The 17,633-nt window shown below is 46.6% G+C and overlaps 1 protein-coding gene across 3 annotated transcripts in view; it reads left to right on the top strand.

The window, feature by feature from the left end:
* Positions 1-17,633, top strand: part of LOC144151380 (uncharacterized) — a 155,790-nt gene that overhangs the window by 26,968 nt on the left and 111,189 nt on the right. For all 3 annotated transcript variants that reach the window (XM_077682414.1, XM_077682415.1, XM_077682413.1), the window contains exon 4: positions 9,359-9,442. In XM_077682414.1, the coding sequence (XP_077538540.1) occupies positions 9,359-9,442 (84 nt within the window). The remainder of the gene's footprint in view (positions 1-9,358; positions 9,443-17,633) is intronic.

The following is a 17,633-nucleotide window of genomic DNA, read 5'->3' on the forward strand; positions in this document are numbered from 1 at the left end:
ACGGCTAGGGTATTTACGGCTCACTTCGGATGAAAGTGGATGACGGTGGCCGGGCGCCTACGGCTAGGGTGCCTTTGCCACAGCGTTGTTTGTGGTGGGTTCCTGACCATCGGTCACGTTCTGCCCAAAAAAAACCCCAGAGCTACAGCACTCAGGCCATTTATATATTATCTACCCTATTCAGTGCACTGCTAGGGCGCAGCCTCGTTTCGCGACTTGTCAGGAACACACGACTTGTCGCGAATTGTTAGGAAGACGCGGGGAACAAAAGTACAAATAGTACCCGGTGCACAAACAATCATGCGGCGAGCCTGTAAAAAAACGCCTGTCCCTTCGTGCAGTCTCTGTTTGAGACATCATTTGCCCTACGGCATTGTAAACACCTTATCATTTTTTAATATTATGGACATCTTATCATATTTAGGAGTGTGTTGTTGCCGCGCAGTATGACTATCCTGCCGACTGTGCAAATTATATCGGCACTAGCACGGCGCAAAGACATAAAATAGAAGCTCCCTGAAATCTTCTATCCATTGTCTTATCACAGTCATCGTTCTATTTATATCCTCCGCAGGACGACAGCCTCTTTCATCGTCTCCAAACCGCTCCACCTTTACGTTCCCGAATTAATTCACTGGAAAAGAATATTCATGCCTTACTCCTCCATCGAGTTATCGCCCTTTTCATATTTGCAGTTCCGTCTCTTTGAAGCTACCTTCAAGCATTTTGTTGCTCTGGTGGTCGTCTGGTAGTGCGTTCTCCGCACAGAATTGCCAGCACAATTCCACTTTCTCCTAAATCCAACAGGAAGTTTAGCGCCCGACTTTGTTTTCTATATCACACGCATCATATATCGCTAAGTATTACTGCCACCATTTTTCGTTGCATCGCTAGTTATATCGACCGTCTTCTCTGTTATTATATTCTTTCCAATAGCAGGGTTTGTTGTTGCTCCTACAGGGGCAGTTAAGTAAAAAATACAGGTTCTTCAAGACCGATAAATTAGCACACCGAGAAAACGAATATTCCACTCGTACACGTGGCATTTTGGAAAATAAGGCAGGCAGTAGCGAAAACGTTAGGCAGGTGCGGCCACCACTGGCTATACCACACAACTCGCACCTGAAGGGATTAAAACGTCTGGCTTTGGCAAAGTCTTTCCGGGATTCCGCTAGATGGCGGTACTCGTGCATAGTTGGGTCGGGGGTACCGCTTTTCGAGGTAGCGTGCGAGCTACGCACGAGCGGTTGGCTCTACGCCAACATTGGCGGGGCATCGAAACGACATGATGTTTTTTAAATGCATAGCATTTTAGTAACTCACAATGTCACGCGGCGTTGGCGTGCGCTGTCGTAGTCCGCATGCGCGCCTTGTCGTAGTCCGCAGGCGCGCCTTGTCGTAGTCCGCAGCCAGGAAGAAATAACAGTTGCCGGCGCCCGGTTTCGAACCCATGACGCCGCGGGCGGAACGCAAGGTGCCCGGCGCACAACCGACCGAGCCACGAAACCGACACAGATTTCGATGCACCGAACGCGCCTTATATCCTTCACTCATTTCTCGTTTGTTTCGAAAGCGCCACAAGTTGTCCCGCGCTTCCAAAAGATGGCGACACGGGTCCCGCGATCAAGAGATACGACTTGCCGGCGCACCCCCTCGGAAATGCTGTGCATTTGATCGTGCCCCTCGCGAGGGGGATGTCTTTCTTCAACAAAGCGTCAATGTAGTGATCACTAGCCCAATAACGGAAGATTTTCCTTAGTGGTCGGTAATTGAAAAATGTGGGGTTTCGGGAAAGCGCGACTGATTTAACTGACACTGACTAAACCGCACGGTACGTGGTGGCGTTGTAATCGGTCACTTCTGTACTGGTATACATTAACGCTGCCTTGCTTGCTTCCGGTTTATTGTGACGCATACAGTCGTCTCAGTCGTTTTAAATGCATAGCATTTTAGTAACTCACAATGTCACGCGGCGTTGGCGTGCGCTGTCGTAGTCCGCATGCGCGCCTTGTCGTAGTCCGCAGGCGCGCCTTGTCGTAGTCCGCAGCCAGGAAGAAATAACAGTTGCCGGCGCCCGGTTTCGAACCCATGACGCCGCGGGCGGAACGCAAGGTGCCCGGCGCACAACCGACCGAGCCACGAAACCGACACAGATTTCGATGCACCGAACGCGCCTTATATCCTTCACTCATTTCTCGTTTGTTTCGAAAGCGCCACAAGTTGTCCCGCGCTTCCAAAAGATGGCGACACGGGTCCCGCGATCAAGAGATACGACTTGCCGGCGCACCCCCTCGGAAATGCTGTGCATTTGATCGTGCCCCTCGCGAGGGGGATGTCTTTCTTCAACAAAGCGTCAATGTAGTGATCACTAGCCCAATAACGGAAGATTTTCCTTAGTGGTCGGTAATTGAAAAATGTGGGGTTTCGGGAAAGCGCGACTGATTTAACTGACACTGACTAAACCGCACGGTACGTGGTGGCGTTGTAATCGGTCACTTCTGTACTGGTATACATTAACGCTGCCTTGCTTGCTTCCGGTTTATTGTGACGCATACAGTCGTCTCAGTCGTTTTTGTTACGTCTTGATAAGAGTTTGATCAGCTGTTTCTCAGCAATGATGTTATCTTTCGACACTGAATCAACGCTAAAATGGCTATGGGAAAGTCAATCTTTCATTTGAAACCGACTTGCTGGTTGCCTTTAGTGCCCCTTTAAGCCGCAATCTGTAGTTAATCTTTCTTCATTCCTTGCCATGATATAAGGACGAATGTCATTATTTGGTACGTCTTGATGAGAGTTTGATCAGCTGTTTCTCAGCAATGATGTTATCTTTCGACACTGAATCAACGCTAAAATGGCTATGGGAAAGTCAATCTTTCATTTGAAACCGACTTGCTGGTTGCCTTTAGTGCCCCTTTAAGCCGCAATCTGTAGTTAATCTTTCTTCATTCCTTGCCATGATATAAGGACGAATGTCATTATTGCTACTTCCGAGAACCGCCTTTGAAACACATATGGGCCGCTAGGAATGGCATGTCACGCACTTTGGTGTCTGTAACTCTATAGCTTCTTTCGAGAAGGCGGTCGAATCTGTCTTGGCCACACAGCGTTTGACGAACCAACGCCGCCTGTATTAACATTGCCTGACGCGTCGCGCGCTTTTCAATGGGAAGGGTAGGGACGCTTAGTTCAGGCACTGATCCGCTATGTGGCGCGTGCCGGCGGACATCTCGCCTTACGTCACTGCTCGCGAGTCGCGAACGCTGCACCCACTTCTACGAAGTGTGTCTGTCAGCTTGCCTGTTGGGCTTCAAGGGCCGTTTCGCTTACATCTTAGCCGCGACGGGGCGCTAGTTCTGTGGCGCACTGGGGGATCTCGTTCAATGTGTCGCTCGCTTCATACTTGCTGCATTTTTCCAAAGATAAAGACGGAGGCGGACTGAAATAGTGTAAGAACATACTGATTGTCGGGTAGACATATAGCTAACAGAAAAACGATATTTTCGGATGGGGCAGCCATTACTTTACTGATATTTTTCTTTCTGGAGTATTTAGAGAAGAAAAAATAATGTGCACTTTTTTTTTCAGGCGCTCATTTTTACGATTACTTTCCAATAATATCACGTGCTTGTAAACTTCAGAAAATTATAGGAAACAAAAGGATAAGCAGCTGGGATCCCGCCACGCTGTCCGGGCGCTTCTACAGTACAGTCATCAATTTTAGAACTGCGTACCGATGCGGAGTGCGAACAGCGGGGTCAAAACAATACCTAAATGCGGAGGGGATAGAGGTGGGATGCTTCACTCAGAAAATTTCAGGGCCTGTGATCCGAGTAGATAAGCTCGCAAAGTCGGCATCAGCCTGCGGCAGCGCAAGGGATTTTGCTTCGTGACAAAGGAAGTGTTTTATCAGTGACAGACCAAGACAGACAGGCATGGTGAAAAACAAGAAGGCGTAGGAGCGCCGCCTTGGGAACGCTAAACAAACTTTCCACTATTTTGCATATTTTCCGAGAAGCGGCGCTGGCTGGCGGACACGAAAGCACGCTGTAAGGCTACGGAGCGGGGAAGGGTAGGAGAGAGCAACAGGAGAGTGGCTGTTTGGCCATTTTTCGCTCACGCGTTAGGCAATGTTTATACAGGCGGCGTTGGACGAACGCAGAAACTGCCAAGCCCACGCGCAAAAGAGCTACGGCGATTTCACTGGCAGTGAATGTCTACCGTCGGTGCCAACAACTTTTGTACAAGTGCTCACCAAGTGACACGCCTGCAAAGGAGGTGAAGGAACAGAACCTTTATTTATCTCATCGTGATTGTTGTCCCTACGGAACTATGAGGGGTGTTCTCAGTACAGGGCTTCCTGGCCAGGCGGCATTCTGCGCCCTATTCAGCAGCCGAAGCAAATATACAACTTTGATCTGGGAGAGTGATGACGAAGTAGCTTACACTTATCTTAAGAAATGTGTAACGGAAGAGCTAGGCCTTGTTGTCGATGGTGCCTCCGTTCCTTTTGTGCACTACTGTGATGCGTCTATCAAAGGTGTCGGCATGGCTTTTAAGCATGCTCATGGAGGATTACAGCACACGGTTGCATGCCATTCCAACAAGCTGCTCAAGTATAAAATATATTACGCCATCACTGAGCTTGAAGAATCCCATCGACGCATGAAGTTGCAACGACATTGAGGACCTTTCACTGTGGTTACCGATAACGCTGCATTGCGGTAGCCTGAAACATCCAAAATCGACGACGTCGTCTTTTCCGTCGGCCTTTGAAGCTCTCCAGGTGTGATGTCACCATTAAGGTATTCGACTTAAAAGTCATGCGGGTAAAAAACTTGTAATTTCTGTTTTATTATTCATGTAATCTGTATTTTTAAGCAAGCATGTCGATTTCATGGCATTGATTGTGGCCTGCACATACCGTCCAGTTCCTTCTGGGCTTACATTTTTTAGTTGTTCACCGTCATTTAAACTACTTTTCCCAGCCACCAGTAATTAAATTACGGAAACTAGCGATTAGTGACATCAGCTATGGTCCCGGTCAGTCACCTACGTTTCCTCTAATAAAAATGCGGGTTTGGCAACTGAAATGTATCGATAGAACGTCCAAATTTTATTTTTCTAAATTCCTTGTTACAAATTTGTATTACACAGTTATTTTATCCGCATGACTTTTAGTCGAATAACTTAACGGTGACATCATTGAAAATACAATGGTCATAGCCACACAAAGACGGATGTGAAAATTGATTGATTGATTGTAGGGTTTAATGCGCCGACGCAACGCAGGTGATCAGGACCGCAAAAGCGGAGGGCTCCGGATTACTTTTGACCACCTGGAAATCTTTGACGTGCACCAAAATCTCGTACACACGGGGTTTTTGCTTTCCGCCTCCACCAGAAAAGTGGCCGCCGCGGCCGGGAATCGAACCCGCGTCTTTGTGCTCAGCAGCAGAACGCCTTAGCCACTCACCCACCGCAGCGGGTCCGGGATGTGAAAAGTCCACGCTCTTTTTTCACTGCGGTCTTTCGCTCTTAAGAAAGCTTATGGCATATTAGATCTGTCAGAGTCAAGAAGACATCGCGAGAGCTGTGTTCACGGTGTTACTGGCGCTAAATCTTCACTGATGTTTATAAAAATATTCGCCACTGCGACACTTGCCAGAGCTGCAAGATCATGAAACGTTTCGCCTCCTTGGAGACCTTACCATCAGCGGAATAACCAAAAAAATTGCCGTAGGTTTTTTCAACTGCATTTCGCCCGAAAGAGTCTTTTACTTGCCCAGTCATCTGCGCACCCGTTATAAACGTGCTTTTGTTTCGCACACAAGAATGAGACCTGCATACATTTCCTACCTGAGGATCACATTTAGTGCTTTCAAGTTGAAGAAGTTTTTCTAAAACCACGGCACAAGATTCACCATGATAACCTCAACGGGTTCTTAAAGAAGACTAAACATTTGTCAGCAATTCACGAGCTCAAAACGTCGGCAGTGCAATAGCAATAATGAGCGCGTACTAACCAGCCAGTTGCACCCACCTTCTTTGCAAGATCAACCATGAAATTTAGAAACCATACGCACGCATTCTCCTTCCCGTTGTCGAGGGTTATAGAGTCACAGGATACCCAAGTTGTTTTATTTTCTATGGGAAACCGTAATAAACAGGTCATCTGTCCCACCCTGGTGAAAGCCTACAAGCTGTCGCAATCCCCATTTCTTGTGCTTCCAAATATTTATTAATCGTCTTAACAATCCCTTTGTTATCTCGTTATATTCGAGCCGTTGTTTTTCATTATAATTTCTATTTTGATAATCATGTAATCTGCATTGTTAAGCAAGCATCTAGATTTCAGGGCATTGATTGGGGCCTGCACATACCCTCCAGTTTCTTCTGGGCTTACATTTTTCAATTGTTCACCGTCATTGAAGCTACTATCCCCTGCCACATGCAATTAATTTACAGAAACTAGTCATTAGCGACATCAGCTATGGTCCCGGTCAATCACATGTGTTTTCCTTTAATAGAAATTCGGGTTTGGCAACTAACCTAAATGTATCGATCGAACGTCCAAATTTTATTTTTCGAAATTCCTTGTTACAAATTCCTATTACACAGTTATTTTATCCGCATGACTTTTAAGTCCAATAACTTTCGTTTCTTAAATCATAAGAAAAATATAGCTTACGGAAATTAGAATTGGGTACGCATGCCATGCGGTTTTATACGGTATTACATTAGAATTTCTTTCCTAGCAATGTAAACCTATTCTTCCAACAAGCTTAATCGGCACCAAGAAACTACCTGTTTGACTTTTATATTTTCCGCACATAATAGTTTGTTTTCCAATTATTGTGCTTGTACCCTTTTGGTTATTTCTCTTTTGATTTTGAATGTGTTGCTAATTGTCATTGTCTTTTCGTTTCTTTTTTTCTGTAGTTGTTTCTTTTGCTTCATTTCCTTCATCGCTTGCAATATCTATTTTTTGTGCTGACATCGGAGGTACCGTGGATTGTTTCGGCCTTCGGGTGTCCTTGCCGATTTTGACCCGGCTGTAGGCATGCATAAAGTATTGAAATAACTTGAACTGAAATTGAATGGAATCATGTGGTCATCGCCTTCCCCGCCGTGCCCTCCAGCTGCAGATGCATCTTTTAAATTGCGAGCACGCAAATATAAAAGCAATTCTTGCGTACCCCTGTTCGAGAAATGTCAAAAATTTCAATTTTAACTGCACTCTGCATGGAAGTATCCAGAGGAAAAGCGGAACTGGACACACAGAACAAAGCGAATGCGCAAGAGATGACACGTTCTTGTTCGTGCACCTTCTGTGTCGCCTTTGTTGAATCCAAGACACAGCGCCTTTGCTTCAAAGCTGTTTTCAGCACCTTAATAGAAATGGTCAGAATTGTTGTCGAGTTTGACGCAGAAACGAATTGAATGCACAGCCGATAAACAAAACCATGATCATTCAAAATGCCATGGCTGTGGAACGCTGCAAAGACCGGTATCGACGGATTGCATTATTCCATAAAAGGATCCTCTCATTCTGTTGCCCTTCCCACACTGCAATACGGTCGCTAAGGCCCGTTTACGCCACCTTCGACGGCAGGAGCTCATTGTTCTTCTTCGACGCTAGTGCGAAATCAGGCCGCAGGTACTACGGCCATCTTTCAGGATAATATAACGGGGCCCAGGGGATACAGAGCGTTGTAAGTGGACAGAATGAAATAAAAATTTCTCATCGAGAAGACGTGCTGCATGCTTACTCTGTATGTTTGCCTTACGTCGTTTCTTTTATTACAACGCCCAGGATATTTCCCGACGTGAAAGACATGCCAAAAACGCTTTTACAACTGCAATTTCCCATCAGGGGGTACGATTCGAGGCCAGTTTCATCCACTTTGGGTGTGTTGTTTTCTGCTCCACCTCCTCACCCTCCTTCTCCTCCTCCTTCTTCTCCTCCTTCTCCTCCTCCTCCTCGTAATTATCATCATTATCGTCATCGTCATCATCATCGTCAGCGAGGTTGTGTCCACTGCAGGACGAAAGCCTCTCCCAAAGATCTGCAACCGCGCTATCGAGTGCGAGTTGAGTCCATGCTTTCCCATCGAATATTCTCAACTCATCTGGCCATCTTTTCCTCGGACGACCCCTATGGCGTTCGCGGTTTATTGGAAGCTAATCTGTTGAACGGATGGTCCACCTTCTGTCCGTCATACGCATTATGTGACCCGCCCATGCGCATTTGCTTCACTAATTTGAACTAGAATGTCCTCCACCCTAGACTGTTCCCTAATCCACGTGGCTGGTTTCCTACCCCTAACATTCTCCTTTCCATTGCTCGCTGGGCCGATCTAAGTTTCTTTTCAAGTCGTTTATTGAGACCTCAAGTTTTTGCCCCGTACGTCATTACTGAAAGAACGCACTGATTAAGCACCCACTTTTTCAGGTACTGCGGAAGCTTGCGAGTTAGGATATCTGAATTGTTACCGAAAGCAGCCCATCCCGTGGTTTTTCTGCGGGCACTTTCCGCTTCATGGTTCGGATCAGCAGATTTGATCTGTCCAGGATACACGCACTGGCGTACTGTTTCGAAGACTTCGATAAAATACTGCATTTTTTGTGTCCAATTCACACGCTTCGGAGCCGCAACACCTGTCAGCGGGAAAGAAGACCAGGCTTTTTTTGGTAGGCCGAATTAGTAACGAATTCGTGGCAGATAATATTTGTGACGAAGAGGATACACCCTCAATATTGTTTGTACCAGCATCGTTTGCGGCTACAACTTCTCTGTCACCGAAGGTAGCAATTGCTATCCATCATTACTACCGGCTTGATGCCATCACTCCTTCATTCCTTTTACATACTCATTATCACCGGCTTATCTTCTTCATCGGGGATCACCATAAGGGCTTGGGTGTGGTCGCCATCTGGGGTTTCTTCTGGTTCGCCTACGAACAAAGGAGCTACGAAGCAACAGTGTATTTTATTGTTTAATTTTTATTGTAGTGGAACGTTATAATAAGAGTTCTGCAATTCTAAAATATTTTTATTTCTGTGTAAAACGCATGTGTTCTATTTTACAAGCGCGTTTTTGGAGTAAGGTAGCACGAGCTGCACTTCTCGTGGGCATGTGATTTGCGTTCAAAATTTGGTCACTCGGTGTTGCTTCTTCGAAGCGTGTTTTATGAATAATTTCGGTTATCATGCTGTCAAAATCAATTTCCTCGTTCCAGTGTGGGAGGAAAACTACACCGACGATTGTTACGTGTCTGTCACAATCGCAATCGCTGGCTGAGCTGCGAAACTGGCCAACTATGCCCAACCGGGATCACTTTTTCGTTTTTCGCAGGAGACAAAAATCTGCGAAAATTCATCGAAGACTACTACCAAAAGCGGCCGGACGAGGACAGAGAGAAAAAAGCCAGAATGTGCGGTAAGTTCCCGCTAATGTTTTCTGTTTGTAGGATCAACTAATGAAAGCTTGGCACGACAAGTTAGGGCCCTCATTTGGCTCGAGCCTAACGAGAAGGGACCGAGTGACATCACATTACTTGTATATAAAGCTGCGCATACCGCTCTGTCGACAGCAGTTGGGCTTGTTTGTGAGGCATTATCGTACACGTAACGCAAAAGAACGGACACAGGATAAGAATATTGAATCGATTTTTTGCAACGTCTACAAAACCGTCTCTCGATTTTTTCGAAGTTGAAAGCTGCAAAGCATTCACTAGCCTCACAATTAGCCGTATAAATCAAAATCTCAAAACTTGCGGTGGTGGATGCGTGCTGGACTCGTGTTTCTTATTACCAGGTTTTGGTTTCCTTACAGTTCCAAATTCTTGTTGTTTTCTTTTCAACTCAACATGTTTTTGTTTAGTTTCTAGGTGTGAACTAGGTTGTAATTTTTAATGTGCAATGCAGCCGCGGCTGGAACAAGTTGGAGAAGCTAATTTTACACGTACACTTGACTATTCCAAATTTCAATCTTTAATTCGTTGCATAATCTAGAACTTTCGGGTCCCAACCGCTCCATCAATTTTTTTCGAAAGCTAGATTGTCTTGTTTGTACTGTAAAGCGAGCGCAGAGCTCTGTGGTCTTTTCCGGGTTTGTACTTTAAATTTGAAACCTACAGGAATTCAACAGTCAAATAACAACACTGGGGGTTGTAGCTTGCACATTTCTTGAGGAAAATGACGAGAACAGAAATCTGGGTGAGTCTCTGCATACCCCTGGTTACTCCCAACGCAGATGCCACACAGAAAAGAAGGTATCAAGTAAACAACACAAAACAAGGCTGACTGATGCGACTTTCAATGTCTGGAACAATGCTCGCGTGAAGAAAATGCTCATGTGCAGATTTACAAACACCAACACAAAATATTTGAAGTATCAAAGGAAGCGAAGAATAAACAAAATAACACGTCTCAGTTTACCAAAGGCCACACGTGTCCATTACGTATAATATAAGGTACCACATGTTGAGGGGATGAGAACGCTGACTAACGTATTCACCTCTCATGTTGTTCCTCTTGCGTCGCGCTCCTCCCAATATAAAGACGCCAAAGGTTTGCTTAAATCATTTTAAATTTCCCGCGTTCACAACCCAAACGTTCGGACTACGGTGTGCACATTCGAGAGTTGCTGAGGGTATTCTAGAAAAGTCGGGCGTACGTGCAGAGTAGCACATACTCGCAGTGTGCGATTGGCCAACCAAAGAATCCATCTCGAGAAAGTTTCGCGGTCAACCGTCGTCACAGTTAGACGGACGGGTGCAAGAGTTTTGGGATTGAACATGCCTGAATAACTCTCTCATCCATCAAGTACCGATGAAAGAAGTGCGCAACCAAGTTATAAAAACCCTGACCCATTCCAATCTGTGAAGCGGTGTGGACAGCGACGGTTATGAGCACACGACACGGATGAGGCAAATAATTTAGGCATAATATTTTCTCGGTTGAACGCGGTTAAACTACGTTTGTCGAGCGATACCTTGGTTTTTGCGCAGAGAGCATGCAGTGAAAGCTCACACAATTCCACCGGAAGACAAAATATAGACGCACTCTAGCCCAGCCAGCACTGTGCGCAAACGTGCAGTCAACTAAGGATGCAGCCAGTGCTTCCTTGCATTATTTTCTGACGGCGCGCACCCATCTTCTCTCCGAACACCATTCCTTGGAACGAGGCGTTGGTTTGTCCTAGCTTGATCTTGGAGGTCAGATAGACGCCACGAGGAACCAGCCGTTTTCTGGGTTTCACCTTTTCGGAATTGCGAGTTTTGTACGTTTTGAAAACGTTCGTTTTGGGCCCGTTTACGCCCTGGTGTAATTTCGCTTGCGAGGCCTCTGACCAAAGATATAGCATTGCTGGTGCTGCGTCATATCGAATCGTTTGCTTTGAGCCAATAAGGGCTCGCTCGAAGTGGACACCTTGGAATGGATATGAAATGGACAAAACTGGAAATCCCGCCCCTTGAGGAGTATTCTTCACTTAGAATTGAGGCGGGATTCGAACCTCGCACGTGATCTGCACGGGTGCGTGGCACGAACCTTGAGTGCCACTTCATTGAACCCTGGGGCTTTCACCTCATTGCTGCGTAAGTATGTCAAGGCAAAGGCACTGCCATTTCCTAGATGTTTCCACGTCGTGCTAACATGCTTCCATGACCCAAGCTTCTATCACAACAGAGTTAAGGCGCCGGTGTCGTAGAAAATTACGCATTTTTTTTGGGACGAGAAAATACTAAATTTCGAGAGGTCCATGATAAATGTAAGTTACGTAGAAAAGAGGACGGTTGGTATAAATAGCAGAGTCCCCTAATGGGGCTGGGGACATCACGTCACCGTTAGATTGATGAAAAGGCAAAATCCATGGAAGAAAGTATACTCAGGAGGCGTCCCTAGCACTTCTAATGCAGTGCAGAAAGTGCGGAGGAAGTTGTCAATGCAGTGACGTCCGTGGACGCTGTTTCCTACTTTTGTATATCCCAAGCGGCTAAATTTGGCTAAATACTTTCGAATACTTTTTACGCGCGGATTGAGCTTTGGGTGTGAACGAAATGAGGGCCGAGAAGGCGATTACGGTGCTCATTTGCAACAAATGTCCCGGCCTCAATAGGTACCATCAGAATTCGCGTTGCCTGGCGTGGGTTATCAGCTGCTCTTCGAATAGAAGTAGCAGCGAAAAGGCAAGGCGTAGCACAGGAGAGTGAGATGGGGAACTGGGCCCTGTAGACGCCTTGGCATGGCGGGACTGGGCTTTTCAAAATGGGTCGTCAGGGCCCTTCCTAACCAGTTAAACGCGATAGAATTTTTTGGGCAACTCGAACGGGAAAGTTTTGGTCTGTCTGTCTGTCTGTCTGTCTGTCTGTCTGTCTGTCTGTCTGTCTGTCTGTCTGTCTGTCTGTCTGTCTGTCTGTCTGTCTGTCTGTTTGTCTGTCCCTCGATCTAGCCGCCCGGCCAAAAGTTAAAGGAAATGTTGAGCGAGACATTTGCTTAGTCAAAAGCATTTTAAATATAGTGCATCTTGAAATATCCTAAATATTTGTCAACATTATTCAGAAAAAAAGATATTATGCTTACTGGAGCAAAAAGTCAATATCTAAGTGGTGTTTGCAGTCATCTGTTCATTAAATCAGTTCATTATCAGTTCATTAAATCAGTTCATTGAATCTGTTCTTTAAAGGTGTGCTGGATTTCTGATAGAGCCGGTTAGAAAACTTATTTGAAAACATATTTATACTCACAAAATACAAACAAGGCTGGCGCTCGAGCCTCGTGCTCGTGGCTCGAGAATTTCGTCCCAGCAGTTCCAGGAGACAGCGCGCCAGCAGTGCTAACACGGCAACATTGAACTCCGCAGACCTCTAGTGGGTCGGCCGCGACAGGAGGAAAAGACCGTGGAAGTTGGCTCTACAATACACGAGAGGCATTTACACAAGTCAGGGGAGGCAAAGACTATCGTCTTTCAAAAACAAATTTGCCGCCACGTGAACAGATGAGAACGATCGTCTTTCTTGGGCTACTTGAGCGAGATAATTTGGGTCTGTGTCTCGGTCTGTCTGTCACTTGATTCAACCAGCTGGCCAAAGTAAAACATATGCTGAGCAATAGTCTTATATGCTCAAACCAAATCCAAACATCTAAGTCCAGTGGAAACGTTTACACTTGCCAACATTGTTGAGCAAGAACAAGACATTATGGAAACATAAGACGGAAAATCAATACATAGGCGATGTTTGCAGTTTTCTTTTTACTAAAAAAAGTATGCATGCTTGTTTTCTGCGACAGCACATAAAATACCTTATAAACCGCAGAAAGGCATCGCCTGCTGTTGCCCGTGCTTTTGGCGGCATTTAAGAAGTAAAATGGCAAAAGTAGCTAAAGGTTTCACCGATACGCTCCACTTTTCGTTTGGAACGCTCGTGGAGTAGGGCAACGTGGTCTATAAAAGTTGCACTTGTGTGAGTCGATTCACGCACGTCTCCGCCATAGCGCCGCGCTGGAATCCAGGCACATGACTCGAACCAGTGAAAAGCGGTACATTTAAATTGACTTGAGGAAGCCTCTAGCGTGTTATCGTGTAAGGAACGAGACGGGAGAGGAACAGCGTAAGAGGCGAGCGAGAAACAGGACGGAGGCATTCATTTGGGGTGGCGCCAGTCGACGGTCATCTTTCGTCGACATTTGCAACGAAACGAGCAGATACGCGGCCATTTTTACTGAAAAGCAGTATATGTCTCACCTCCTCCCCCCCCCCCCCCCCTTCCCCAATCCAGTTTTCATTCCCGTGAAGGTGATTTACTCGGCTGCGCTCCGGGGCTCCTCCTCTCCACCGCCAACCCCTCTTTTACAGCCGTTATCACAACGATTATTCCCCTCGCCACCTCTGTTGCCTCTTTCACAAGCTGCGCAGTCGGCTGAAGAGGCCGTGGCGCCGTTATCATATAATTGCGGAGAATCAACGCCAGCGCGAATGAGTGAAAGACGCCCGAAAACCGCTGCCGCCACCGCTGCCGAGAATGTAGCCGCGGCCGTTGCCACTTCGAATTTCCACCATGCCCACTAGCTGCGCGCTCCTGCCGGTTGAAGACAACTTGCCCCGTTGGAACGCCGGCTTTAGCACATTATTCCTATTTAGCTTCAAAGTCATTCCAAAAAACATTGTCGCGTCGGCGGCCTTCGTTGACCAGCTTGTCATAGTTCTTCTGGCGGAAGAATATTAATACATCTTAGTCTGGTCGTATATAAAGTATTTCTCTCTTTATTCGCCAGTATATTTCACGCCTAATAATGCGCCTATCCCCCGTGTCAGGTTTGGGCAAGCACGGGTTGAGGGTAAAGGGAGGGGCATGCACGCACAGCAGGGCTTAATGCCACTACCGATGACATACCGGTTGGGGTGGTGGGAGATTTAAACGTGGCAGTCTCATGGCTCAATTCGCCCTGTCAGCTGTCCTCCTTAATCGAGCGGTTTGGGTCTGAGTTGGTGTGCTGCACAATGAGATGCCTACGACTGTGAAGCAGAAGGGACACCCACGCGTGTCCACTAGTATAAAGGTCGACGCCTCGAGGGACAGACTCGCTATGGGACAGACTCGCTATGGACACAGACGCAAGTCGCTCACTTGGAGAAAGAAGAGCGGAAACTTAGGAAGCGTCAGCACGAACAGAAGCATGAATGTGCGCGAAAACCACGGAAAACCGGTGCCACCGGCGCTGCAGCCTTAGGTTCCAGCTGGTCGAGTAGCTGCGAATCTCTCCCAAATGAACAGCAACAGGCTCGCTTGGAACGCCGACGTGGGCCCAAATCACTCGTTCAGCTCATTGGGCTTTCATAGCGAGATGTTCGACAGTATCTTTCATTTCTAAGCACCCGCTCATGACCGGGTGCCGGTTTATGCGTGCACGTTTGGGAGAGATAAGTAGTGGGGTGGAGCACGCTCAGATATAGTTTTCATGCCCTTACTGATGACATGTGCGCTGTGTTTGCGGGAGGCTCAACATGGCTGTCAAACAGCCCAATGCGACCGGTTCGGTGTCATTTGTGGTAGAGTGGATTGTGTTGGCGTGTTACACAAACGGTAAAATGCCTACGACGCGAGAGGGGAAGAGACAGCCCTATGCTCTAAATTTTTTCACGCTTAACAAGCGTGAGTGTCGACGATTTTTTCACGCTTTTTACAAGCGTGACGTGTTTTCAGGCTGATAAATCACGCTTTCTAAGCGTGACTCGCGGAATGCGTAACGCTTGCCAAGCGTGAGTACAAGATATTTTTTGCACGCTTGTTTTAGGCGCTGTGAATTATCACGCTAAGCACTCACGCTTGCCATCCGTGACTGAAAACCTTCTTAACGCCTAATGAAGGTTAAAAAGAAGATTGTTTGTACCTGATACGGCATTCTAATGCTGTGTATAAGACGCCGCTCTGACCGTCAGAAATCGATTAGAAAGAAAGCTGAAAGAAGAAAATAGTTGCTGTGCCGTAATTATAGTCTGGGTAGATTCGAGCACCCACCAAGCATACAAATACGGTAAAACAAACATTATCTTATTTAAGCTTTCTTTTTAAATAATTTCTGACGGTCAAAGAGGCGTCTTATACACAGCTGGAGAATGCCGCATCAGGTAGGGACAAATCCTCTTTTTCTCCTTCACTAAGCGTTAAGAAGGTCGCCGGTCCCGGATCGACAAGCCTGACGTTGCAAATACGGCGTTAATTCTTCGTTCTACACGACCCCAATCTTAGTAGTGTTTGCAGAACAAGGGGGTTAATGATTGCCGCTGAATGTCGGTTGTGATGAACCCAAGCGCCGTTGAAGGCAGTGCAAAACAAGCCTTCATGAAGCATCTTGAACAAGTGAACCTAGTGAATCCCATATAATTAAGCCTTTGATGCGCGTTCTTTCGGCACCGATACCCATACCTTTGTGAGGAAAATTAAGTTAGGAAGTCTGGTGAAGATTGCTGCAAAGGTTGAAATTTTGAACCAAAGTTTAGAGTCAACGAAATTTAAACAGATTTCAAATTTTAGCGATACTTCTTATACACAATAACTTACGAGAATGCTTCTTAACAGAGAAATCTGAGAAAGAATGACGGGAACTATAAAATAGGCTCCAGATGAACTGTTGATGCCGCTTTAAAGCAGTACAGGAATACTGCTATGAACTTAACTCAGGCGAGGTGTAGTTCCTTCGACAAATCGCGCAGCATTTTTAGCCCCGATAAAATCTCGTCGATGCCATCACATGTAACTACTACTTGAACGAATCCCAACAACTGCCTGAAAGCAGACAGATACGTAACGTCCTTTATGTAACACACACATAAACAGAGAACCAAGGCTTTTTTGCAGTGGCGTGTCCAGTTGCAAATTCACAATTTCTCTGTGTTCTGCCGCATACTTGCTGCTTCACGTCGCCTCATACAGTGCACCGGCAATCGATGTCCACGGGTGAAACCTAGCGAAGATAAAAAGCGGCTTCAATCAATGCGTTCGCACTCTCGTATACAACACGCAAACGTCTGCTGCGATGTGCAGCACAAACGAGCACATTTTTAATGCGGCCATAATGCGGCGGTTCTGTACAATAGACCCTTTGCAAAATACTACCAGGCATAGCGGACAAGCGGAAAGCCAGTCGAGCAACATTGCGCGCGGCTATGATGAAGGAAACAGCGATTTTGCCGGCTGCTCGGCTCAGCGCGCTCACGCATCGCCTTCGCCCGGACTTCATGGACTCGCAGTACTGGGACACTGGATGATATGGCGTCTGCGTTGCGGGGACTCGTCTTTCCTATCACTGGGTGGGACACCAACCTCTCTGGTATAGCGCGTTTGAGCGACGAGCGCATCCGTTCCGCTTGCGAACGCAGCAGTCAGTCGGCATGACTCCTGCAGAACTCGTAATCGCATGTGGTGATATAATCAAAACAGCAAGCAAATGCTCAGAAACATATCGAATCAGACTGAACACCGATGTGACTACGAGTGGATCTAAGAGAGCGCCGCGCAGCCGCGTTTCCTTTATCATGGCCGACGTTTGCGAATGAACTCAGTGTTGTCATCATGAAAGCTCGCGTATGTACTATGTTGCCAAGTTTTCTGAAAAGGGTCTATGGAACACAATTTTCAGGGCTTCGTAATGTGCGCGTCGACTGTGTGAAGTTGCGTTAGATAACGTTTTTCGTCATTTTCGAAGTGCTCTGCGAGGACGGAAATAGCAGGCGGCTCCATCACCCGCGGTGTAGCGCCTCCTCGCCGGAGAACGGCCACCGTTGCGAACTGCAAGCGCAGCCGCGAAGTTTACCGCCAAGCCAAACGCCATACGCCGAGACCGACGGAAACCCGACGGCGAACTAGAGAAACGACTCCCAGCCACAACAACGAGAAACGTACCCCTTCCTTCTTTCTTCTCAACTTTCCCGGTCTACCGCGTTATCCGTGTCCAACAGAAGCTACATAGAGAACTAGGCCTGACACTAACTAATGCGAAGTTCCGAGGTCAATAGGTAGATCTAAACAATACACTAAAAACGTCGTCATTCAGAAAATAGTTTAATATATTATAAGAAAAGACATTAGGAAATAATTCGCTTACCTTGATAGAATTCCCGGCAGTCG

The sequence above is a fragment of the Haemaphysalis longicornis genome, unplaced genomic scaffold (genome assembly GCF_048455015.1).
Source record: "Haemaphysalis longicornis isolate Haplotype H1 unplaced genomic scaffold, Haemaphysalis longicornis Haplotype H1 scaffold_9, whole genome shotgun sequence".
Lineage (NCBI taxonomy): Eukaryota > Metazoa > Arthropoda > Arachnida > Ixodida > Ixodidae > Haemaphysalis > Haemaphysalis longicornis.